This window comes from Phodopus roborovskii, unplaced genomic scaffold (assembly GCF_943737965.1).
Source record: "Phodopus roborovskii unplaced genomic scaffold, PHOROB, whole genome shotgun sequence".
Taxonomy (NCBI): Eukaryota; Metazoa; Chordata; class Mammalia; order Rodentia; family Cricetidae; genus Phodopus; species Phodopus roborovskii.
In genome coordinates this window covers 57,586,342-57,610,207 of record NW_026126511.1, presented here as the reverse complement: position 1 = coordinate 57,610,207, position 23,866 = coordinate 57,586,342, and the positions used below count along the sequence as shown (strand labels likewise).

Genomic DNA, 23,866 nt, shown 5'->3' with positions numbered 1-23,866 from the left:
GGTAGGCAGCACAGGCCGAGCTGCAGCTGCTGGCCGCCACCCAGCGCCCCCACCTGGGCGAGCAGAGCCTCGAAGCTGAGGGGGCCTGGGGGCGCGGCCAGCGACAGGCTGCTGCCCAGCGCGTCGCCCTCCCCCTCCCTCCGGCGCTCCCGCTCACCCTGCAGCTGCTCGGGGGGCACCGCATCTCCGAGGCTCCCGACCTGCTGCGGCGAGGGGTGGGGGAGAGAAGGTGAGGCTGGGGGGGGCCGTGGGCATGCGGGGACGCGGGGGGAAGCAGGGCGCACGGCGCGGGCGGGGAGAGGTCGGCAGAGCCCCCAGGGCGCAGACACTTACTCCATTGGCGTTGGGGGCGATCTCTACGGTGCTGTCGATTTTGCCGCCGCCCCCGCCATTGGGCTCGGGGGTCCCGGTGGCCACTCGGGGAGCCAGCTTGCCGACCGCAGGGGCCCTGTCGGCCGCGCCGAAAGGATGAACTGTTGTCTGGCCCAGCTGCGTGCGGAGGCCCGGGACGCGGAGGGCCGAGAGACCCCGCTCTGCAGCTCTGCAGCCGCGGGCGCCTCCTCCGTCTCTACCGTCTCTGCGCTGCTTTCCCCTCCCCTTCCTCCAGACTCTCCTCCCCTTCTCACGTCAGCAGAACCTGGGTCCAGACTGTTTGTCAGAGATAAAGGGGGGCCAGGGCCTGCGTGGAAGTAGAGGCTGGGGTCTCCGTTGTTCATTCCTTGGGGCTGCAGGTTCCACTGTGGTTTAAAAAAAAAAAAAAGAAAAAGAAAAAGATGAAGGATAGTACATAGCTGGGACAAACGCCAAGTTTCCTCATTCCAATCTTCCCTGTCACTCATTCATCCACCCTCCACCCCTGCGCATTAATTTTATCAATAAAATTTATTAAGTGCCTACTGTATCTCGGGCCGTATGTGAGACCTGGAGGGTTAAAGGGTGGACAAGATAGCCTCAGAGGTGGTTTCTAGGGGAAGCAGGCATGTAATTCAGTAATTGCAGGATGGTTTATGCAGATGGAGGAATCGGTTATGCGTCTCTCTCTAGCTTTAGTCCTCACAGGTCTCTGGGTTTTCCCACATTCAGCTTGGTTGAATCACCATTTTCCAGCAACATTTGGCACTGTTGACCACCTCTTCTTCTAAACTTCCTCCTTTGGCTGTCAAGTCTCACCTTCTCCTGGCTTGTTTTCTCCGTGGCAGTCACATGGTTCTCCTCCTCAGCACCATAGTTCATGCCTGCCTTCTTCTCTCGTCTCACCATTGCCTCTGGGCTATATGCATTGGGTACCATCGATCCGGACCAAACACACCAGTTTTCTATTTCCACCTCTTGTGGGAGTCCTAGGTCAGTGAAACGACCTCTTGGCAGCCCACATAACCTTGAATGTCCCTTCCGGTCCTCAAGAAAGAAATCATGTGACACCTTCCTCCACACTCTGGATGTCTTCTAATGCTATCCTCTTTGAAGGAACGGCACTCTCATCACCCACCTATGGTCAGATGTTCGGTGTTTGCCCTTGCAATGCCTTCTTCAACTCATGTCAAGTTTCTCACAAAATTCTACCTGTTACGACCTCTATAGTTCTCTCATTCCGGTGGACTTTTCTCTTTGTTCCCAACTGGTGTTAAGAGCCCACTTTCTTTCTCCCCATCTGTTACTAATAAAAGTGTAGATGGAATAACCTTTTACAAAACGCAGGTATTGCTCACACCTTTAATCCCAGTGCTCGGGTGGCAGAGGCAGGCAGATCAGATCTCTGTGAGTTCAAGACCAGCCTGGTCTACAGAGCTAGTTTCAGGACAGGCTCCAAAGCAATACAGAGAAACTTTGTCTTGAAAAGCAAAACAAACAAACAAAAACCCAAAAACCCCGCAGGTATTTACTTTTTTTTATTTATTAGTGTATAGTGTGTGATGTGTGCATGCTGCACTGTGTATGTTGGAGGTCATAGACTAACTTTAGAGTTCTTCCATCTTTTCATGGGTTCTAGAGAAGAGGGTGATTGCCAGGCTGCCATGCTGAACCACCTTGCCAGGCCCCCAAAGGGAGGTCTGACCGGATCTCTACTGCTTGGCTTCCTTTAAAGACTTCTCACCAAGGGAAATATTGTAGACAATGCATACCTGGGCCTACAGGCTTGGTCACATGCTCCCTGCAGCCACATTCTGCATTCCAACCACCTAGCTAGCTAGCCCTTTGTTCCCCCAGTTTCGTGGGCTTTTGCTCCAGCTTTTGCCCTAGGGCTTCTCCAACATTTCCTCATCCTTTGGCTGTCAGTACAAGCAATTTTGCCTCAAAGAAACCTCTCCCAAGCCCCATGCTATGTAAAGTGTGGCTGATGAACTCGGCATCCATACTGCTTGGGAGATTGCTAAAAATGCACAATCTTGGCATTATGCAGACCTTTGAACCATAATTTTCAACTGGATACCCGGGCACATTGATATTAAAATTAGGCTTGTATTCCTTGAAAAGATGTAATGCTTTCCAGGTAGGTACTTCACCCTCTACTCCAGAAGTCCAGAAAGGAGTTATCAAGTCACAGTGAAGAAATCATATCGTTTTCTCCTCTGAACCTCATTGGAAGACATCAAAGCCACAGAATCATTGCCTCATTACTTCCTCTGCTCAGAAATTCTCCAAATACAGGAAACTCTTCTCTAATGTATGTGCCCTCAGACCATCTCCCCTTAGTGTCTCCTTCAGAATTACTGTGCTTCTTGGTCTGAATTCCTGGGGCTAGTTGGTCTCCATCCTTCTCTTTATCCTGGAACAGTAATTCCTTATTTTTTCCTTTTTTAGACATAGTCTCACTATGTAGACCAGGTACAGAAACCCACCTGTTTTTGCTTCCCAAGTGCTGGGAATAAAGATGTGTGATAGCCCAGCTTAATAATTCTTTAATTTTATGCATGTTTCTGTTTTCCAAAGTCCTGTAGGACTGTTTTGAACACCCTCATACTAAAGCTAAAGGAGCTAAAGGCAAGACCCAAAAGAGAGGTGATTTACTTACAGGCACACAAATACATGACACATCTAAGGTCTGAACTGAAGATGGTTCTTTTTCTAAGTTCAGGGTTCTTAGCCAGTCGATGGTGGTGCATGCCTTGCCTTTAATCCCAACACTTGGGAGGTAGAGGCAGGCAGATCTCTGTGAGTTCAAAGCCAGCCTGGACTACAAAGTCAGCTAGGATTGTTACACAGAGAAACCCTGTCTCTAAAATAAAACAAACAAAAACCCACCAAAGCCTTCCTGGGAGATGGCAATGACCTTCAATGTATAGGGGTGAATTTGTTGGCTCTCATATCTGAAAATGTTTTCCTTCAAGTAGGATGAGAAAGTGGTCAAAATGGAAGAGGCAAATGCACAGGCTGTCAAGACCCAAAGATGAATAAAATTTTAGGTGCCCTGATACAGTCAGAGCCAGATTCCTGGGAAAGCAGAAACAATGATGGCTGCCTTCTCTTGTGGCTAATGGCTGGAGTGAATGTCATTTAAGCCATGGGCCCTCATCTCATCCAGGTCCCAAGGCTTTCTAACCCATTGCATTCAAGGTCTCAGCTACTCTAAGTGATGGGAGCCTGGATGGGATGGACTCTCCTGAAGTCACCTAAGGAAGCTAGCTCAGCCAGCAGCCACCTTCCAGTTGGTTAGTGTTGGCCTGTGATGGGAAACTGAGGTTACTTTTCTCTTTGGGGTGCTCTTGAAAGAGGGACCTTTTGAGGCTGTTGTGGCCAAATTCTCCCCATCTGCGCCACTTTAATAACATATGACAATGAAGTCTGGAAGCACTAGCCACAGACCCTTCTTAGTTCTTTTATTCTGTGCCAGCTCAGGCATCACTTCCCAGTCTTCCTGGTTAGCATCTCCTTCCCCAACTGCTCCGCTCATCTAGTCTCTCATCACCCATTCGTCTCAATCACCAGCAATTAATTTGAGGCAGGGTCTCATAATGTACACCAAGCTGGCCTCTAACTCATAGATCCAGATCCACCTGCTTCTGCCTCCCAAGTGCTAGGATTTAAGGTATGCATCCTGACACATGGCCTTTTTTTTTTTTTTTTTTTTTTTTTTTTTAGTGCACTTACAGTAATTGACTTGATGTCTATCCCAGTTTTGCTGGAAGAGTACATTCACTGTGTACCTGTAGAACTTTGCTGTCCATTGCAGGAGCTGAGGACTAGTCTATCAAATAGATCCTTTAGGAGCAAAATTACCCCTCATCCTGTGTGTTCCACAGGAATGGTGACAGATGCCAGGTCTTTCCTCTCAGGGTCTCAAGAAGCAGAGTCAGGGGACCAGACAGCAGGTTTTATTGAGGTACATGCCATGCCTGTGGCCAGCTTACCTGACCTGTGAAGGGAGGGGCTCTCCAGTTTTTCCCGGACTATTAACATTCTGGGCAATTACTGCCTTGCCCCAGTCTCAGCCACCCGACCTTCTGTGTTCCAGACCCCCAAAGGCAGAAGGCAGTACAGCGACCTCTACCTCAGGATGATGAGGAGAGTCCAGTCCCTCCCTACCCCAGAGGGCCTGATGCCTGCCTGGACAAAGCAAGAAATATTAAATATAAATAATTTATACAAAATGGCTCATACAAAAAGCAGTAGGTTTGGGGGAAGAGATGCCTTGGTGAGTGGCTAACATGACCAAAAAGAGATGAAAAGGGGAAGAATCCTCTCCTTCCCTCAAGCAGAGCCCTCTAGCCACCCTCAACATGGAGCAGGGCTCTGGCAGGCAGGGGAGACTAAGGCTGCTGGAACAGGCCCTTAGGGGAGGAGGCCAGTGAGCAGGGTGGTAAAGCGCAGGGCTTGCCCTGCCAGCTCTGCTACACATCGTGCCATCTCTTGGACTGCAGTGCCAGATGGGTAGCCTAAGGCAGCCCCCTTGACAGCAAGCACAGTAGCCCGCAAAGTCTGGCCTAGCATTGTACCTGCTGCCCCAACCTGTGCTCGGAGAGGTGCAGAGGCTGCCAGCCGGCCTAGGGTGTCCCCAACAAATACCAGGCGGTGAGCAGCTACCACCACTCGCTTGCCATGGGGCACAAAGAGGCACGGCGGCTGGTTGGCTTGGGTACTGGACATGAGGGCTGCCACAGCAGCCTGCAGAGCTGAGTAGTGGCTCTGGCACTGCCCGGCGTAGAAGTGCAGAAGCTGTAGGTCTCCAGTGGACAGGACCAGTGGCTCCTCTGGGGACAGGACTGCCTGTGGAGCAAGAGGTCAGTGAGGACAAAGTCACCGAAGCCACTTTCAAACTTGTCCCTCACTCGCTTGGTTCTTCACTGAATGCCATCCTTTTAGCTTTAGATTCTCAGAGACAGCAGTAAAGTGCCCAGAGTTGACAGGAAGATACGGACTCAAGTAACATCAGGCAACTTCAGAGCAGCCCAGAGTGGGCATGCTTCAGTCTGTCAAACCGAAGCAAGCAAAGCAAACCAGGGAGTGTAGCCCTATGCTATCTAATATAAACATAACACAAGCCATGTTTTACATTTTTTAATAGCCACATTAAAAAAGTAAAAATGTTACCCACATCCAATTGTTTAAAGTCAGAGCATCCATATGTAATCAATCAATTTATGTTCATACCAACTTTGCAAAAATCAAGTCTGAGCTGAGCATAGTTGCTCACACCTGTAACTCCAGGATTTGGGACCCTGAGACAGGAGGCCTGCTGTGAGTTCAAAGTCAGTCAAGGTAACATAGTGAGATACTGTCTGAAAACACCAAAAAGAAAAAACAAAACAAAAAAGCACCCTGATAACATGTATTCAGTGTGAGTGTGTATTTGTCTTGCAAACATGCCATTGCATATATGTGGAGGTCAAAAGAGTGGAGATGTATGTCCTTCTGCCTCACTTTCAAGGTCCAGAAAGATAAAGCAATTGCTATAGATCCCCAGGTCGCTCAGTGGTGGAGCCCAGCTTAGGAGCCAGTCTCTTAGGAACACAGGAATTCACTGTTGGAGAGAAGGCACCTGGCAGCTTTGATTCATTGCCCAGAAATTCTTTCTGCTCTCCTAGCTACCTGACTTCTTTCCAGCACATTCTTTCCTCTTTTCCTGAATTCCCAACAAACTCTTCCATGTTCCAGCACCTTCTGGTGACTAACTCCTCTTTGTTCTGTCCTCGACTCCCATGTACTCAGCCCTGCCCCACCCTATCTCACGGATGGTTTGGTTAGGAATGCCTTTTCCCTTAAGTTCCAGTCCATCTTGTCTAGCACAACCCTCCAGGTTTACCTGCTGTCCCGGCAGCTCCCTCTCCAGCAATTCGGGATCCGTGGCGAAGGCTTTATCCAGGGGTCTAGAACTCTGAGCTTTATCCACACCCTGCAGAGGGATTGTGTCAAGGGTAGAGAAAGGAACAGACTATAGGCCTTCATGGCCTCTGGGACCCTCCCTAGTCTCCCTCCTTCGGGGGAAATATTCCTAGCATCAAAACTTGCTGTCCTTGCATTGCAAATGGCAGCTGTTTAACTTTGTGCTGGGATCAGGAGTAGATGTGGCACTCACTCAAGTGGTCTGGACAAGTGCTGAGTGCTGGAGTTCCAGGCTAGAGGGCAGAGGGCCAGGAGAAAGGGAGAGAGCTAGGAAGACTCTTCTGGTGGGGCTGCCCAGGATCTCACCTTCAGGTGTACATAGTCATATTCCTCAGCCATCGGGATGCCTTCGTACTCATTGTGAGGGTCCGCTGAATCACTGTCAACCTCCCCACACTCTGGATCTCCCTCGGGTTTGAGGCCGCCATAACCAGGCAGGCAGGGTGGGGGAGGGGGAAGAGGCCTGTCCTGGATACTGCCCTTTCGGCCTGGGGCAGGAGAGGGAGCTGGGGAAGGGGTAGGAGCCTCAGAGACTGGCAGGGCAGGCAGAGGGCGGCGGGACAGGCTTTCAGCGGAGGGTAGCCTGGGCCTGTGCTGGGGTGGAGGGCTTTTGGTCAGAAGCTGGGCCACAGTGTCCAGGTCAGCAGAGGAAGAAGCTCCTGGGGACTCTGGAGATGGTGGCTCTGGCCCCAGCAGAGGCACATCATAGATGCCTTCATCTGGATCCCTGCTCTCCCCATTTGCCAGCAGCTCCTCGGGGGCTTCATACAGGTTGAGCAGAGCTGAAGCCCGTTTTAGGTTCGAAGGGGCAGCGTAGAGGGGGGGCCCTGGTTCCCGGCCCCCTTCCCACTCCAGATCTGGCTCTGGTTCGGCAGATGACTTCAAGGCCAGAGGCACATCATAGGTTGTTTCACCCTCTCCCGGGGGTTGTGGGACAGTTGGAGCCAGAGGACAGGAAAAGGAAGCTGGGGAGTCATAAGGACAGCTGGAGGGAGTCCGGAGGATGCTGGGAGGCACGTCATAGACCTGGAGGAAGAGCTAAGGGTTAGCCTTCAGCTCAGCAGTAGACCACCCTGAGAATTCTGGCCCTCACCCAACATACACAGAGCTCTCACCTCTAACACATCTCTGGGGACAGCTAGCTGTGTCCCATTGACTCTGGGGACCTTGTAGATGGAGTCAGGAGAGGGTGAGCAGGATCTAGCTACAGGTCCTGAGGCAGGGCAGGGTCGAGCTGGTGGTGGTACCACATACACCTAGGGGATGAAGAGGTATGTCAGGGGTGGAAATCATTGACACAGCTACAACTTCAGGAGTCTGAGGCATTGTAGCCTCCTCCCTCCACACTCCCTGTGCTGAGCTCAGAAGTAGGGGCAGACACATCAGTCATCACTCAGTGAAAGGACAAGGTCTCAGCCAGGACCTCCCTGACACCCATCCCCGGGCCCTGGAGGGCAAAGACTGCCAGGCCTGAGATGATGAAAGGCTCCAGTTCTTACCTCCTGCTCCTCGCTGCCATGCTCTGGGGTGGGACATGACGAGCCAGGTTGGGTGGGAGCTGCTGGGGTGAGGCTTGGCTTGGGTGCTGGACCAGCAGGAAGGAGCTTCACTCGGTTGGCAGGCACAATACCCTGCTGGCCATGCAGGGAGCAAAGACACCAGCCATCTAGTCCACCAGCACCCTCCCTCTGCAGTACCCGTAGAACATCCCCTCTGCGAAATGACAGCTCCTGGGGGGACTCTGCAGTGTTGTCATAGAGTGCTCTGGCAAGCTGGGCCTGGTAGGGAAGTTAGGAGAGAAGAGTTCTCACACACGAGGTCAGGTAGAGACTAGATCAGCCTCCCATTCCATTCAAGCTAAAAAAAAAAAAAACAAAAACTAACCTCAGTCCTGACCCAGCTGCCTCCCATCGTCATGAAGGGCACACGTCCCTTCCCTCTCATTCTTTGACCTAGCTCTTTCCCATCTTGGTGCCTTCGCACTTTTTATTTCCTCTACTCCAAGCATTCTTTCCTGACTCCATCTGACTGAACCTTTCACATTCTTCAGTTCTGAGAAAATGTCTCCTTGCTTTTCTTTTCTCCCTTCCCATTACGTTCTGCATCTGTGGCCACCACTGTTTCCTTCAGGACACTATCTATTACTTGTTTTTATTATTATCTAGTTCTGCCGTTATACTATAGGCCCTGTAAGCACACAGGCCGCTATACCCCATAACCCCTACAGTAGAGTCCCACTCAGAACTGGTCCTCAATACACAATTCTGAAATGAATCTCTTCAGAGCACATGAAGAGGTCTCACTAGGGTGTTCCACAGAATTTCTTTTGGATTCCCTCTGCCCCCCAGTGATTACTCCTCCAAGTAAAAGGTTAGATTAAGCAACTACAGAGACCCATGTTTCTGTGGGAGCCTGGAAGAGCTTCGTTTAGATGGAGTGTGAAGGCACATTTGAGAAAGCAAAAGACAGAAGCCATTGCTTTTCCCAGCCTGAACAAGTACAGTTCTACCAGAAGAGCCTGAAGCAGCATAAGGATGTCTATTTCCAGGCCTGTCTAGTGAGAACCTAAGCTTTTCAAGGAGGGTTACAAACTCAAAGTGTCAGGAACCTGTTTAAGTCTTTACACTAAATTTAATTCTCATAGTCCCCATGTTAGAAGGAAAGCTAGGGCACAGGGTTAGGCTTGGTCGGGGGCATGCAGCTAACACAGCTGGCAGAGCATGCACTGATGACAGCTCTGTACTTTCTACTGCCCTTCTACAACGTGTGTGTGTGTGTGTGTGTGTGTGTGTGTGTGTGTGTGTGTGTGCCACAGTGCACATGTGGAGGGCTGCTTGCAGGAGTCTGTCCTCTCCTTCCACCATGTGGGTTCTGGAGATTGAACTCAGGTCCTCAGACTTGACAGTAAGTGCCTTTACCTCTAAGCCATCTCACCAGCACTTCTTTTTCGTTTTAGTTTAAGGTGCTTTTCTTTTTTTCTTCTTATTTTTTTTTAATTTTGAGCACAGCAGTAGAGAGGGACAGTGAGTATGGTGTGTGTGTGTGTGTGTGTGTGTGTGTGTGTGTGTGTGTGTGTGTGTGTAGGCTCCTTCAGTTCTAACTCCTCTTAGTGTTCTTGTTCCAGTTCCAAGATGCCCTTCAGTAGAACCAAGCTTTCTCCACTCAGAATATACAGCACATTCAGCTTCGGTTGTTATCAATAGATGGCTTGACTGCCAGTAGGACCCCAGGCAGTGTGGCTTACCCAGAGACACTGAAGATCAGTTAGACACTGCTGGCCAGGTAGCCCCATGGACTCTCTGATTCAGTTACAAGTCTCCAGGCAGGGGCTGAAGGGATGGTCAGTAGTTAAAAGTGGACACTAATCTTCCAGAGGACCCATGTGTGGTCCTCAGCAGCCACATTGCCTAATTCACACTCCATGTAAGTGCTGTTCCAGGGGGTCCAATGCCTCTGGCCTCTGTGGGCACCAGCACTTGTGTATAAATACACACACATACATAATTCAGAGAAGTACGTTAAAAGTATTTGTTAAACTGAGTGTAGTGATAGAGGCCTATAATTTCAGCTACTTGGGAGGCTGAAGCAATCCTCCGGTTGAAAATCTGAGGCCAAACTGGGCAACTTAGTAAGATCCCATCTCAAAATGAAAAATGAAAAGAAGGCTGAGGACTGGGAATGCTCCCTTAGCATACACACAGCCCTGGAGTTGTGGTGCCACACACTTCCCCTGGGAAGTAGAAGCAGGAGGACCAGAGGTTTAAGGCCAGCCTGAGCTAAATAATGCTTTGCCTCAAAACAAAGACACTAAAACAAACAAACAAAAAAACCCACTGAGTATGTGAACATGTAGCTCAGCAATAGAACACTTCCCTAGAATGTTTGAAGCTTTGAGTTCAATCTCTAATACTACAAAAAAAGTCATCATTATTAATCTCCATCTGCACCAGGATGCTGATGAACTGCAGGAGAGAAGGATGCTCTGCTCACTCACAGGCATGCTGGTCCTCTAGATCCGGTTTTGTGTTAGAAGGCAAGTCATCCAGCCCTTTCACTCCTTTCTTTTGCTCCCAAACACCACCCACCCTTTCTTCCTTCCTCAGGGTGCTGGGGTCAAACTTAGGCCCTTTTGCATGCCAGGCAAATGCTCCATCACTGAGCTACAGGCCTGGTCCTCACCACATTATTTCTGATTATATCGTAGCTTCTAAAAGATCTACAAAAAGAAAACAAACACTAAACAGATAACTTGGACTGCTGGGTGGCTCTGTACTCTCCCTCTCTTCCGTGTGTGTGCACATGCATGTGGAAGCCAGAGGTTAATGGTGGTTTCTTCCTTAATCACGCTCCACTTTATTTTGAGAGTCAGAACCTGGAGCTCAGGGATTCAGCTAGACTAGCTAGCTGGTCACAAAGTCTCTGGGATCCTCTTACCTCTGCCTACCTAGTGCTGGAATTACAGGTAGGCCCCCCTGCCATGGCTGGGGTGCTGTAATCAAGCTCGGGTCCTTAATTTATGGAGAAATTGCTCTACTAACCTAGCCATGTACTCTACATCTCTCCTAATTGAAAACTAGAAATTAGTACTTTGGACCTAGCCAGAGATTAAAGGCAAAGTTCTAAGTGCAGGTGGACTTGGGGTTGAGTCTCTTTCTTGCTTGGTTGCCTTAAAATGGTTTTAAACATCACTATACTGTAGTTTCCTCCTGTGTAGAATTTTGATCTATAGCCAAATACCTATTTCTGGATGATAAAATGTCCTCATAATGTTGAGATCTGCATGAGACAATGCATCAAAGGATCATGGCAAAGTTTAGCACAGGGCCAGATGTGTAAAGTAAATTATAAATATCACTATTGTTATGATCCTGTGAGTTTCGTCAGCACAAATACCCGTCCCCCATATACCTTCTGGACTTCAAAGGTGTCTGTAACTCCAGGATCCTGACAGCAGTTCTGGCACTCCCAAAGGCACCCAGCCACCAAAGGACTAAAAGGTTTTGTCTAAGGAATGAACGTTGGAACCATCCTCTAGGGGAATGGGAGGGTGCCTTGCATTCCTCCCCCACCGCCAGTGTGCTAGAAAGCAGGTGGCAGCTGGCCTTCCTGCAGGCCTGGAAAAGTGTGAGGAGGAATGGATTTGGTTGGATTTGTTATACCGACTCCAAGGCAGAGCAGAGGTGGGGCTGTAGGCTCCTCCCTGTATTAGGTTTGAATTCTAGCCAATGGGGCCCATGCTTTGCAGTCTGCCTAAACCCAGGCCAGAGCTGCTGAGAGAATGATGGATAGTGGGTGTGATCACTGACTCTATCTCCTCCTTGGGCCTCACTGACTTGTGAGGGACGGCTGACTTACTTAGGTGGCAGTGTGCCACTAAATTTTCTGGTAGGCCTCGTCCTGCAATCCCAACATGCTAACTGTCCCTTCCCTTTGTCCCCAGTTACCAGAAAGTGGCCCGAGGCAAGCTGACATCATCTTCCCTCCTCTATATTATTTTCCCCGGCCTGTCCATAGGCTGTTTTTTCCAGCCCTCTAGAGTTGGATTCCTTGGCCGTCCATTTTCCGTGGGCTGTCTGGTCTTTGCCAGAAAACTCCTTTTACTTACCTCCCAATCACAGCCCCTGCCAACCATCAGTGGCCATCTGTTCCCACCCAGAAAAGAACAGATAGGACTGGGGTTACACTCCCCCCCTCTCCTCCATCTATCCACAGCCACTATAAAGGAAGAGAACAGGGAGAGGGGAGGAGGGGCCAACACAGACCCAGAAGGCACACGGAGAGGGAGAAAGGAAACAAAAGAGAGGACACAGCTTCTGGGAGAAGAGAGAACGGGTAGAAATAAACGTAACAGTGCCATAGAGCAGGTTGGAGGTCTCTGCCTGGCAAGCCTCCTCTCCTTGGACTCACCGACGTGGCAATGGCCATGGCTCTAGCCTCCAGCGTCGCCTGCTTCAGACCAGGCTCAGTTTCGCTGACTTCAGCGATGGCTGCCCCTCATGGCCTCCAAGCCAGAAGGTCACCCCAAGCTGTGGCTCTTGAGGAGTTGCCTCCCCCAAAGTTGGAGGAAGAGAAAGAAAACCCACAAAACTTTCCAAATGGGAGGCAGTTGGACCAGGCAGGAGGAGGAATGGGGCGGGCCTGGGCGTCGCTGCGGGACCTCATCCAAGGGGCGCGCTCTAAACTGTCCCCAGGGTCTCTGGGGGGCACCAGGCCCCCACGGTTGTGGCCTTAGGCTGCGGGGGCCTCCTGGACACACATGGGCCCAAAGCTCACGTCCCAGGCCAGCGAGGCGAGGAGGCAGAAGCTGCTGCTGCTTTCGACGCCTCTCCAGGCAGCTCAGGCTAGCCCCGAGGGCTGGGAGAAGCCGCCCGAGTGGTTGGGCTGGATGAACGACTCCTGGGGCCAACCCTCCCCCAGCGGCGCAGAGCCGTGCTCCCAGGGCTGTGGTCGCGGGGGCCGGGGCACTGCGGCGGGACGACCCGCGGGGAAGGAGGGAGGAGGAGCGAGAACTGAACTGCGTGTCTCCAAAGTCGCTCAAGTCAGCGAGCGCAAAGGCAGGCCGGCGCCAGAGGCCTCAGAGCGCGTGGCGGTGGGGCCGGGCTTTCTGCCCAGGCCCGCGCCGAGCCGGGCTCTCCCGGCCACACGCCTTCTCAGTACTGCCGGGTTTTCCAGGCGGCCGCCAGGCACCTCGGGTCTCAGCGCCCATGGGCGCACGCCACCCTTTGCCCCGGGCACCCAGTCCCCGCTCACACTCCCTGAACCCGGCCCCCGGCGCGCCCCTCAAAGCTTAGGGAAGCTCCTGTTGTCTCGGGGAACGAAGAAAAAGGCCACAGAGCAAAGGGAGCACAGAGTGAAGGGGAGGAGCAGTCCTGTGCGCTCGCCTGGGGTCGGACACTGAGGGCTGGAGAGGGCCGGGGTCGCGCGTGGCACGCTCACCCCTTCCCTCCCCGGCCCGGGCTCCCGCTCCCGCTCAGCGAGCTCTCTCTCCTCCCCTCGGCCCACTCCTCTCGCGAGGGGTTCAGTCCAGGGGATTAAGAGAAGGGGGGGAAGGGGAAGCAGCGGAGAAAGGGGATGATCCTTTCCGAGGCGGTGTTGAGTTTCAGCTCCCGACCCTCGGGCCAAACTGCGCGCCCCAGCCCGGCCCCTCTATCCCCGCACCTTCTTCTTCCGGACCAGCGCGGCCGACCGGCGGGTGGTCTGGTCTGCGCGTTCGGGGGAGCTCGGCTCGGCCCGCCACGCCCCCGCGCTCCCCCGCCAGCCCCACGCCTCTCCCTGCCTCCCTTTCATTAGCCCCACATCTGTCTTTTCCCGAGGGAGGGAACGCGCTGGCTTCCGCCGCGCCGGGGTCCAGGCGTTGTCACCGTGCGGGCTTTGCAGGGGGCGGCGGGAGCGATCGGGGAGGTCCAGCCGGACACTGACTTGGAGTCTGGTGTTGAACAAAGATCCTGGCCCTTGAGAGAGGACGTGAAGCCTGAGCCCCAGATCGCAGGCTGGCCGGTTGCGCCGCCTGTTTAGCCTCCTTTGCCAGTCTGGGCCTGTTTCTCTTCTTCAGGTTGGCTGGATCTCAGCTGCTACTGGAGCAGTTGGGGTGGAGACCGTGGGCAGAAAGAAGAGGGCAGAGCTCTTTCAGAGGGCCTGGAATCGGGAGTTTCAGCTGAACTCGAGCTCTTGGCCTTTTAACGCTTCCTGCCTGCCTCCCCAGTCACCCCTCTTCGCCGATCCGTACTTTGAGGAGATATACTTTAGAACTGAGAGGGCTGAGAGAGACCTGTCTTCTTCCATTGGGGTACGGGAGGTGTTCCTGGTATTTGGAAAGCAAGCTGCTAAACGGGTGCAAAGCTGTAGTGTATTTCCAGTGTTTACGTTTAACAAACGGAGGCTTGAAACCCAAACCAGACAGCTAGCTTAGTCGTAACCTCTTTAGGAGAGAACATCTGAAATCTTTGTGAACTAGTGGCTTTGAGGCCACTCTCATATCACAGTGTTCCACAGGCGTACCACAGACATTTCCCAGGATCACCTGAGGGGAGTGTGCTCCAGATCCTTCCCCACTTACCCCCTGAAACCCTCTGCGGAGGGGAGAGTTGGCACTTAGAGGATGACTCGATGAGTGGGGATGGTTCTGGGCTCTGCTGTAGGGCTGGAGTGCAGACCTCATGCACTGGCTGGAGAATGAACATACTCAGACTTCATTACAAGAAAAGGAACTTTAAAGTGTCTAAATACATCTGAAGCGAGAGTTCTATCCCGGGTCCAGATTGGCTGGAGGTGGTCACCATCCTCCAGACTCCAGTCCTGGGGGAGATGATGTGGCTTTGGCTACCTTGACACTGCTGGGGAGTGACAGGGTATGATGTCTACCCAGGGTCACCAGTATAAAACAAAAGTGGGCAAGTGGGCAGGACACGATGGTCCCCAGATGTAAGTGCTCTAAGGAGCACAGAAAAATAGATGCAAGGCAGAAACTAAGCAGAAAGGATGTGAATGGTTTAAGCAATGTAGCATTTTGAGTGATAGATGGAAATCTCAGTGCCTCAGGAACGAATATAGGTAAGGGGTAGCTTCTGTATTGGGAGTGAGTCCTGGCTTATTAGCTATGTCATCTTGGTCAAATCGCAGACCATCTTTGAGTTTTCTTTCCACCTTGCTTTGGTGAGGAGAACACAGATGGAAGGTACCCAGCATGTTGCTTTTCCTCCTCCCTCCAATGGTGCTTTCATTAAAACAGGGTGTCTGGATGTTCAATGGGCAGTGGTGGTCCATGCTTTTAATCCCAGCGCTTGGGAGGCAGAGGCAAGTGGATCTATGTGAGTTCAAAGCCAGTCTGGTCTACAGAGCGAGTGCCTGGACAGGCTGCAGAGCTACACAGAGAAATTGGGAAAATTGTCTCAGAAAAATTGGGAAAACAAAACCAAAACCCAAAAACAAACAAACAAACAAAAACCCAGGACCAGGATGTTCTTAGTGGGAACCTTCCCTGAATCCTTGTACTTTCTTCTTCCTTCTCCTTTAAGGTTGAAGGTGCTTGGGTATTCAAACTAGGCCTCAGGGTGCTGGTGGAGGAGAAAACCCAGGGCTGGTACCTTGCAGTGAGCAGCCTTGTGTAGTCTTGTGCCAAGGTTTGCCCTGACCACATTAGAAGAGTAGCTAAGAAAGAACTTTTTTTTTTTTTTTTTTTTTTTTTTTTGTCTTCTCAGACCTCTGTCTTCTTTCCGTCTCTTCCCTCTTCCCAGGAGGGCCCACATCTTCTTTCCTCCTTATCCCACCCAGATACCACCCCATCCCACCCACTCTCCTCTTCACCCCTCGATTTCCATTCACATCGTCCTATTTGTGTCTGAAATGTGTCAAACCCTTACCCACTTCTAGGATTTTGGTTAGGCTAGCCTTCCTCTGGATCCTTCCCAGTTAGAGTTGCCTTCCCATCCTCTCCAGTCTCCCAGATCCACAGCAGCTCTGTGCCCTCCATTGACATAGCTTTGTTTCTTTTTCTTCACTGTGCTTTCTATTATAATCCAAAATTATCCTTTTCCTTGTTTGTCACCTGTCTCCTTCACTGTAAGCCTGAGGAGGAAGAGGCATGTCTGTCTTGTCTTCCTTTTCATTTCTAACACTCAGAATGTCAGTGCCTGGTGTGTAGTAGATGGTCAATAAATATTTGGAGAGTGGATGACTGAACACAGGAACTATGACTATAAGACAATTGCGTTATTCTTGGGAAAGTGTCTTTCCTGGGCCTTTGCATTCTTCATCTGCTCGTTGCATGTATCTCCCGGAAGAAAATGGCTTCTTCTTGAAGGTAGTCTCCTGACCTTAATTGTTTTGTAGTTAACAATTGTATTAAAAAATAATTAGCAGGCTGGAGAGATGGCTCAGTGGCCAAGAGTACACACTGCTCTTCTTGAGGACCTGAGTTCAGTTCCCAGCACCTACATCAGGTAGCTTAGAACTGCCTATAACCCCCAGCTCCAAGGGAAATGTCACACTCTGACCTCTGTGGGCACTTGCATTCATGTACATATACTCCACCCCCTCACCTGCAGATAATTAAAATAATAACAATAAACCTTTAAAAAATGATTAGCAGCCAGGCATTGGTGGCACACGCCTTTAATCCCAGCACTCAGGAGGCAGAGGCAGGCTGATCTCTGTGAGTGAGTTCCAGGACAGGTTCCAAAGCTACACAGAGAAACCTTGTCTCGAAAAACAAACAAACAAAATGGTTAGCATCCAGGGGCATTATCACTACAAATCAGAATGCAGGAATACTAATCCAGGGGTTTCCATCTTTGCTGTTGCTGGGTCCCTGGAAGAGTGTGATGGGGATGCCCCATTGTCAAGAGCAGCACCTTAGGTCAATATCCTAATAATCCGCTGCTACCTCGCGAGACTTTGCGTGCTCCTCCCTCTTTCCTTTCTGCCGCCGCCATGCCATCCAGACTGAGGAAGACCCAGAAACTCCGGGGCCACGTGAGCCATGGCCACGGTCGCATTGGTAAACACCGCAAGCACCCAGGAGGCAGCGGGAATGCTGGAGGCATGCATCACCACAGGATCAACTTCGACAAATACCATCCAGGTTACTTTGGGAAAGTTGGTATGAGGCATTACCACTTAAAGAGGAACCAGAGCTTCTGCCCAACAGTCAACCTGGATAAGTTGTGGACACTGGTCAGTGAACAGACTAGGGTCAATGCTGCCAAGAACAAGACTGGAGCTGCTCCCATCATTGATGTTGTGCGATCGGGCTACTACAAAGTTCTGGGGAAGGGGAAGCTCCCTAAACAACCTGTCATCGTGAAAGCCAAATTTTTCAGCAGAAGAGCTGAAGAGAAGATAAAGGGTGTTGGAGGTGCCTGTGTCCTGGTGGCTTGAACCACCCAGGGAGGTTAATTAAATGCTAACATTTTCCAAGTGAAAAAAAAAATATCCTAATAATCCGTGCCCTAGCTTCTTATAAGGTGAGTGGAAATGAACTCAATCCTGTGGATGCCTTAGGGCCTTAGGTCTAGGACAGCTAATCTTGGCATCTCTAAGGTCACTCACATCAATGACACCCTTCCCCCAGGAACACATCCACTCTACCACATACACTCTTACCAATGAGGAAGGATGTGCACGAGGAGCATCCAAGGTCATGAACAGACCGAAATTCCAAGGCAGCAGGCAAAGGCTTGAATACCTTGTAATAAGCTATAGGGTAGTCGTATTCTTCTTTTCCAAGCAAAGGATAGAAGATGTAGCTCATCACATTTTCCCTGCCCTTTCCTGGCAGGTGCTGACCTCTTTTCCCAGGGTCACGGGAGTAGGAATTCCAGCCTTATTTGTCGGTCAGGTCAGGCCCAGGCAAGTAGGGCCATGTTGGGTGGGTACTCGTAGTGTCAGATGTTGGTCCAACTTTTCTTTGCTCCCACCTCCAGGATTCTCCCCATTGCCACCCCCACACCCCAAGGATTCCCTGGAAGCTGAGATGACTCAGGGATTCCAAAACTAGTCACCCCAGGAGGAAACCCTCTGGAAAATGTTTCTCATGGTAGGGAGTCACCCTGAAGAGTCCCACAAAGCTACTAATGAGATAAGGGCAGAGGCTGAGCAAGCAGGGTGGGGTAGGGTCTGTGGCTCAGAGACTAGGTTCATGGGTCAGCTTGGTCATTGTGGTATGGGGAAAGCCAACTCCTGGGGAAGACCATCTGCTTAGAGGGATCTCCCATCTTCCTTCCAGAGGTTTCCTCTGGCCTGAGGTACAGAGACAGGGAAAGGCCCCAAATACCTCTTGTGAAGAACATTGTCCCAGTCACCCAGGCCAGTTCCATTCTGCAGTGTCAGCAGCTGAGACAAGGAGCTAGGATCATTTTCAGTCCTAAGAGCACCCCCTTGAGCACGGGCCAAGGTCTGCTTCCTACTGTTGTGGTTGGGAGACCTGTAGGAGCTCTGCTCTTTGAAAAGGCACTACTAGCTAGCTAAAGGACCCTATTCTGGGCTTGGGGTTGCTAAGGAACACCACAAGCCACCTGAGGCCATGTGCCAGACAAAAGGCTGGGAAACAGGAAGCTGGAACAATGGATCCCAGCCAGCAGGGCTGAATGCCAAAGAAGGCAGGAATGCCCTGTGGTCTTGGGTAGGTGCAAATGAAACATGTCCAGCACAAGTCCAGGTGAACGGGGACACACTGACTGTGGGGGCTCCCCGTCCATCCACAGCCGGTTGAGGATTGGCTCATGCTAGGAGCTTAGGTACGGACATATTGAGGGCTGGAGTGGAAAACCAGCCCAGAGCCTTTCTAACTGCATAATCTTGGGTAGATTATGGAATGTTGTTGGGTCTCACTTTCTTCATCTGTAATATGAGGGTTATAGTTTTCATGTCATAGTTTTATTATCAGGACAGAGTAAGATGATGTGCCTAGGGTTCAGGACCATGTCTGCCACACTCAAGTGCGCAGGAGTAAGACCAGCGGCATCTACAGGGAGATGGTACCCAGGAGCACTGAGGCAAGGGTGGGCATGGGCATCAGCTGAAGGTGTTCCTGGCCTTATTGCTCTTCCCAATTGTCCTAACCCTGGCCACTAATGGTTTCTCCTCAGTGCCTTCCACTCTTCCAGGCCCCTAAGAGTCATCAAAGCAGTTTCTTCTAACTCTTGAGAATGCCCTCCGTTGTCATGACACCTCTCCTTTGAGACTGTTTTGTCCTACTGCATCTGAAAGATGCTATACACTAACTATTTTTGGTTCCCTTTATTTACTTTCTGATCCCTTGGTTACTTCAGGAGTATTTTCTGAGGGAAAGCACATGCAAATCAGTACACATTATTCTAGAGACAATGTGTGTGAGTGTGTTGGGGTGGGGCAGAGGTCCCTGGGCAGACAGAGAAAGGCCTGCAGGAAGAATGAATGATGGCTGATGTCTGCACAGACCTCCCCAGCAGTCTGGGTCTTGATTGACCTGTGTCTTTGGAATCTGTCTTTCTGAAGTACATATACTCCCACCTGGCTAATAGGACCCGATGAAAGTGCACAGGCTGAGTGGGCTCGCTTATGGCTCGAGAGTGACAGTTGTCCTTGCTGTGTGTCCCTGGGGTCCTGTGAGCAAAGGTGAGACCTCCTGCTGGGTCTTAGGTAACACGGTGTTCTTTTCTCCATGATCTGCTTTCTCATTTGTGCAGTGTGGAGTCAGCCATAGCTGTTCCGTCTGTCTTGCCCACCCAACCAGAAAACTCCTGCATATGCTTCTGGTACCCTGTCTGGTGAGGGGCACATCCTTACCCCAGGAAGAGTCAGGGAAAGCCTAGGGACAGGGATGGGAACGGCATAGCAAACAAGGGGGATGGAGGTCAAAATGAAAAAGAGGAGGGAGCTGGGGGTGGTGGCAGCAGCATCCCAGCACTCAGGAGGCAGAGGCGGGAGGATCTCGTGAGTTCAAGGCCAGCCTGGTCTACAGAACCAGTGCCAGGACAACCAGAGCTGTTACACAGGGAAACCTGTTTCGAAAAACAACAACAGCAACAGCAAAAAGACAGGGGACATCAAGTAGAAGAGGGACAGCTGGAGGTCAGAGCCCACTCAGGAGTAGCAGAAGGCTCGGAAATGGTGTCCCTGGAAGGGAGACCTATGACACTCTTTAATTTGAGGTAGTAAACCAACCAGGGAAATTCCCATCATGACAATTCACAGAGACAGAGGCAGAATTGCAGAATGTAATACTACGACCCCCGCCCGGAAAGTGCGAGGAACACTTTACCCAATGGGCTGCCAGGCTGATAATGATGGCTGTTACAGCTTCCATGAGGGCAGCATTTAAACAGCTTTTGGCAACACTTCCAGGTTTTATGTTGTTGGTTTTTTTTTTTTTTTTTTTTTTTTTTTTTTTTTTTTTTTTTAATCTTAGGTCACTCCCTCCAAAAGATAGTGGAAATAAATTTGAATAAACAAAACAGGTTTGCTGAAAATAAAAGCAGGACACCTCAACTGATCCAGTCAGCCTGCTTCCAGAAGGCCTGTCAGGCAGGGTAGTACCTGTGTCCAAGTGAACAGTGTCCGGCATGTACCAGGTGAGTGGCCCTAATGTCTGGAGGAGGACAGGCCAAGAGGGACAGGAGCAAGGATGGCATTGAATGTGTAGGAGGGCTAAGCTTCCGGGTCTCTGGTCTCAGGGAGCCGCCAGGGAGGCTCCTGTAGGATGGGGACCTGGCAGAAGCTTTTCTCACTGGCTTTTGCTTTCAGGTTGCTGCATTCTTGGCTATGATTGTGGGACACACCATCAGTTCACAAGTCCAGAATGACTGTGGTCACTGGCCCAGCTGCTGCCCCAGCAAAGAACAAGACTCCCTTGAGGTGCCGACATTGAGCGCTGCATCTGTGTCTCCCCCAGAACCTCTGAGCCTCACCTCAGAATCCTGCAAAGCCAGCAAGGATGGACCCCTCAACAGGAGGGCCATCTCTCCTTGGAGCTATGAGTGAGTTGGTCTACTATCCCCCTCCTGAATGTATTCATGTGTCCTCCAGGTGATGTATGAGGGACCCGGCAAGTTCCACCCAATTTGACCTACCAGCCTCTTTTAACTATACAGACCGGAAAAGTTTAGGAATTACACAGACCTGAATTTGAGCCTCATTGCATTATGTTGGGTGATGCTTACCAAGTTCATGCCGGCTTCCTTCCTTCCTCTAGATTATATTTTAGAGGCCAATATATAGAACAAACAAAACAATCTATGCAAAGTCCATTTCTTTTTTGGTCTGTCCCATAACTCATATTCTTCTAACTAAAGTATCAAGCCGTAATATGTGATGCAGACACAAAGCACCCCTATGCCAGACACACGTGGGGCTGGTGTGTGGCTAGATCTCTAGGCTTGTTATCTTTAATCAAAATCGTGGTTCTCTTAGCCTTTTACACAGTTTGACACATAAACATTATAATTCTCTGTTTGTGCTGTGACATGAAATCAGGACAGAGAAGACAAGTATTACAAATCATGGTCTTAGGGATCCTAAACACATTCCCGCAGTTCTGTATTTTCCTAGGGTTCTGTGCTCACACTCCCCACGTGTCTCAGTAGCCTGGCCTTTGAGGGGCGTGAGAGATATTCCCTGGTATAGGGAGCTAGCTGGTCAGCTGAGACCCCAGCTCCTAATACTTCAGAGTGGTCTCAGAGGCTGCCTGGAAAATCTATATGTGTGGTGGGTGGTGGTGGTGGGGACTCAGTCCATCTTCTTTTCTGAAAGACAGTGATAACCACTTAGCAGAGCTTCTCTAATGTATGCTCTGTACAACACTTGTTCCACAAGCTGTCTCAGAAAAAAAGTGATGGTGTCAAGTGAGTTTTGGAGAGACTACACAGCCCCACCCCTTCACAGTGATCTCCACCCATTAAAGTTGGCAAGAAAGCTACAAGAAGGGACCATTAGTTGTCCCCAAACTTTGATTGCAGAGGTTTTAAAAACAGACAAGGCATTTTTAATTAATTTATTTTTACTTTATGTGCACTGATGCATGCTTTGCCTGATCTTGGAGTTACAGACAGTTGTGAGCTGTCATGTGGGTACTGGGAATTGAAACCAGTTCTCTGGAAGAACAATCAGCGTTCTTAACTGCTGAGCCATCTCTCCAGCCCCCTACCTCCCCAGGGTAACGCTTGAAGTAGCTGGACCCCAATTTCCCAGGGCTTGTATGGGAAATGGCTCTAACATATTGGGGGGTCCTGCTAGGTTACTGGACACAATACTTTATTTTCAGTATCTTCTTTTCAGTAGTTTTTTTTTTTTTTAATTTTTGTTTTGATCTGGTTTTGCTTTTAGCTGCCACAAATCGTTGCTGAATGGGCAAATTCTTGTTCACCTCCTAAATGTGCTTGTAATACATGTTGAACAGTATCTGGAAGGGCAGACAAGAAGCAGCTCTCCCTGGGAGTGAGACCAATGAAAGGAGATGGCCAGCGTTGGCTATGTCCCCTGTGGGGGTTTTTGTTTGTTTGTTTGTTTTGTGACGCAGGGTCTCATTCAGTAACCCTGCTGGACTAGAACTTGCTATTTGACACAGGCTAGCTTCAAACTCATGCCACTCTTGGCCTCAGCCTCTCAAGTGCCAGTATTACAGGCATGTGCCACCATAGTGGGCTCACACCAGTTTTTAGTATTGTAATAATGGTAATTTTAAAGGCCCCACAAAATTTATAAGAAGCCTCATGCCTATCAGAGAGGTGCAGGGTTGATGTGGCGGAGGTGGGCAGGAGGCTACTCCCTTTCCTCTGCTTCTAAAAGAAGTCATTGTGGCTATGGCTTGGCATTCAGGGCCACTAGGAAAGCTACTCTTTTGTCCCCTATCTGTACTGTAGTTGGAGGAAATAAATCTCAGAGAGGAGGGCAGATGGCATTCCAAGTGACACCGTATGTCGTGCCAGAATGGATTTAAGGAGTCAAGTCCACAAATGCACAATTTCTTCCCTTCTCTCCACTCTATCTGCTGCCTGCTTCCGGCCTGTTCCTCCAGAGCTGATCAGCTTTGTCCCTACAGGTTGGACAGGGACTTGAACCGGGTCCCCCAGGATCTGTACCATGCACGATGTCTGTGCCGACACTGTGTCAGCCTACAGAAGGGCTCCCACATGGGCCTAATGGGCAACTCAGTACCACTCTACCACAACCAGACCGTCTTCTACCGGCGGCCATGCCACGGACAGCAAGGTTGCCATCATGGCTACTGCCTGGAGCGCAGGCTCTACCGTGTTTCCTTGGCTTGTGTTTGTGTGCGGCCCAGTGTAATGCCTTACTCACGCTTGCCACTTTCCTGAGGCTGACACCTTGCCGCACTGGCCAGGACACTCATGCTCAAGCCCTCCAGAGCCCTACCTGAAGCACCAGAGTCCTGGGACAGGATGGAGAACTTGAGAGAAACCCTGACTTTTGCACTTTTTGAAAGAACTTTTGGGAAGGAGCAGTTTCAGTTTGTGGCTGCTGGAAGATGCTGTGTTGGCATTCCCTCTCAGAAAAGGTCTCCAAAGGCCTGTCATTCCCTGGAAGCCACACTGCTGGCTCTCCTTCCCTCTGAACTCCCCGGCCCAGCACAGGCACTTTCTCCATATTTGCCCCTTTGCCCTTTGTTTTGTTTGCTTGGGGAATACCAACTCTGTGGCAGCCAGGCGCAACTACTTTGATGTGAATAATTCTGAGGAAAAGAAAGCTGTTATTGAAGGTGAAGAGATTTATCCAAATAAATATCTGTATTTAAAAATGGTCTCATCTTTCTTTGGCATCTTTGGTACCTGAACATCCTGTAGTCTCTAACTGGGTCCTTTCTCCTCTTCTACCACTTTCTCTGCTCTGCCACTCTTCCGGGTGTCCATTGCAAACATCCATCCCCTCCCCTGGTCCATCCTGAACATAAGGGTGGGGGTCAGACAGCTCAACATGGGGGAGAGACAGAAGCCCATTGAGGCACTGCAGTAGAGGCGCACAGCGCCCCCTTGTCTCCGGAACAATCCTTCTTTGTCCTCTGGTCCTGGCTGCTGCAGCTTGGTCCAACAGGGTACAGGCTGGGCTGGGCTCC

The 23,866-nt window shown here is 50.6% G+C and overlaps 3 protein-coding genes across 4 annotated transcripts; 2 read left to right on the top strand and 1 right to left on the bottom strand.

The window, feature by feature from the left end:
- The first annotated feature begins 112 nt into the window (after positions 1–112).
- Positions 113–23,320, top strand: Il25 (interleukin 25). The gene is made up of 3 exons (XM_051195714.1): positions 113–229; positions 20,542–20,774; positions 22,835–23,320. The coding sequence occupies exons 2-3, from the start codon at positions 20,560–20,562 to the stop codon at positions 23,109–23,111; spliced, it is 492 nt and encodes a 163-aa protein (XP_051051671.1). The 5' UTR covers positions 113–229; positions 20,542–20,559; the 3' UTR covers positions 23,112–23,320.
- On the bottom strand, positions 4,565–12,535 carry Efs (embryonal Fyn-associated substrate). Of its 2 annotated transcripts, none has more exons than XM_051195699.1 (6): positions 12,229–12,535; positions 7,821–8,099; positions 7,437–7,577; positions 6,628–7,347; positions 6,242–6,331; positions 4,565–5,205 (listed from the first exon to the last, which is right to left on the bottom strand). In XM_051195699.1, exons 1-6 carry the CDS (start codon positions 12,244–12,246, stop codon positions 4,771–4,773), a joined length of 1,683 nt encoding a protein of 560 aa, XP_051051656.1. In that variant the 5' UTR covers positions 12,247–12,535; the 3' UTR covers positions 4,565–4,770. The 2 variants fall into 2 exon arrangements, with proteins under 2 accessions (XP_051051656.1, XP_051051657.1); XM_051195700.1 differs by lacking the exon at positions 4,565–5,205 and adding an exon at positions 5,536–5,674.
- On the top strand, positions 16,718–17,231 carry LOC127230409 (60S ribosomal protein L27a-like). The gene has a single exon (XM_051195716.1). It carries the CDS (start codon positions 16,750–16,752, stop codon positions 17,194–17,196), a length of 447 nt encoding a protein of 148 aa, XP_051051673.1. The 5' UTR covers positions 16,718–16,749; the 3' UTR covers positions 17,197–17,231.
- Positions 23,321–23,866: the final 546 nt, after the last annotated feature.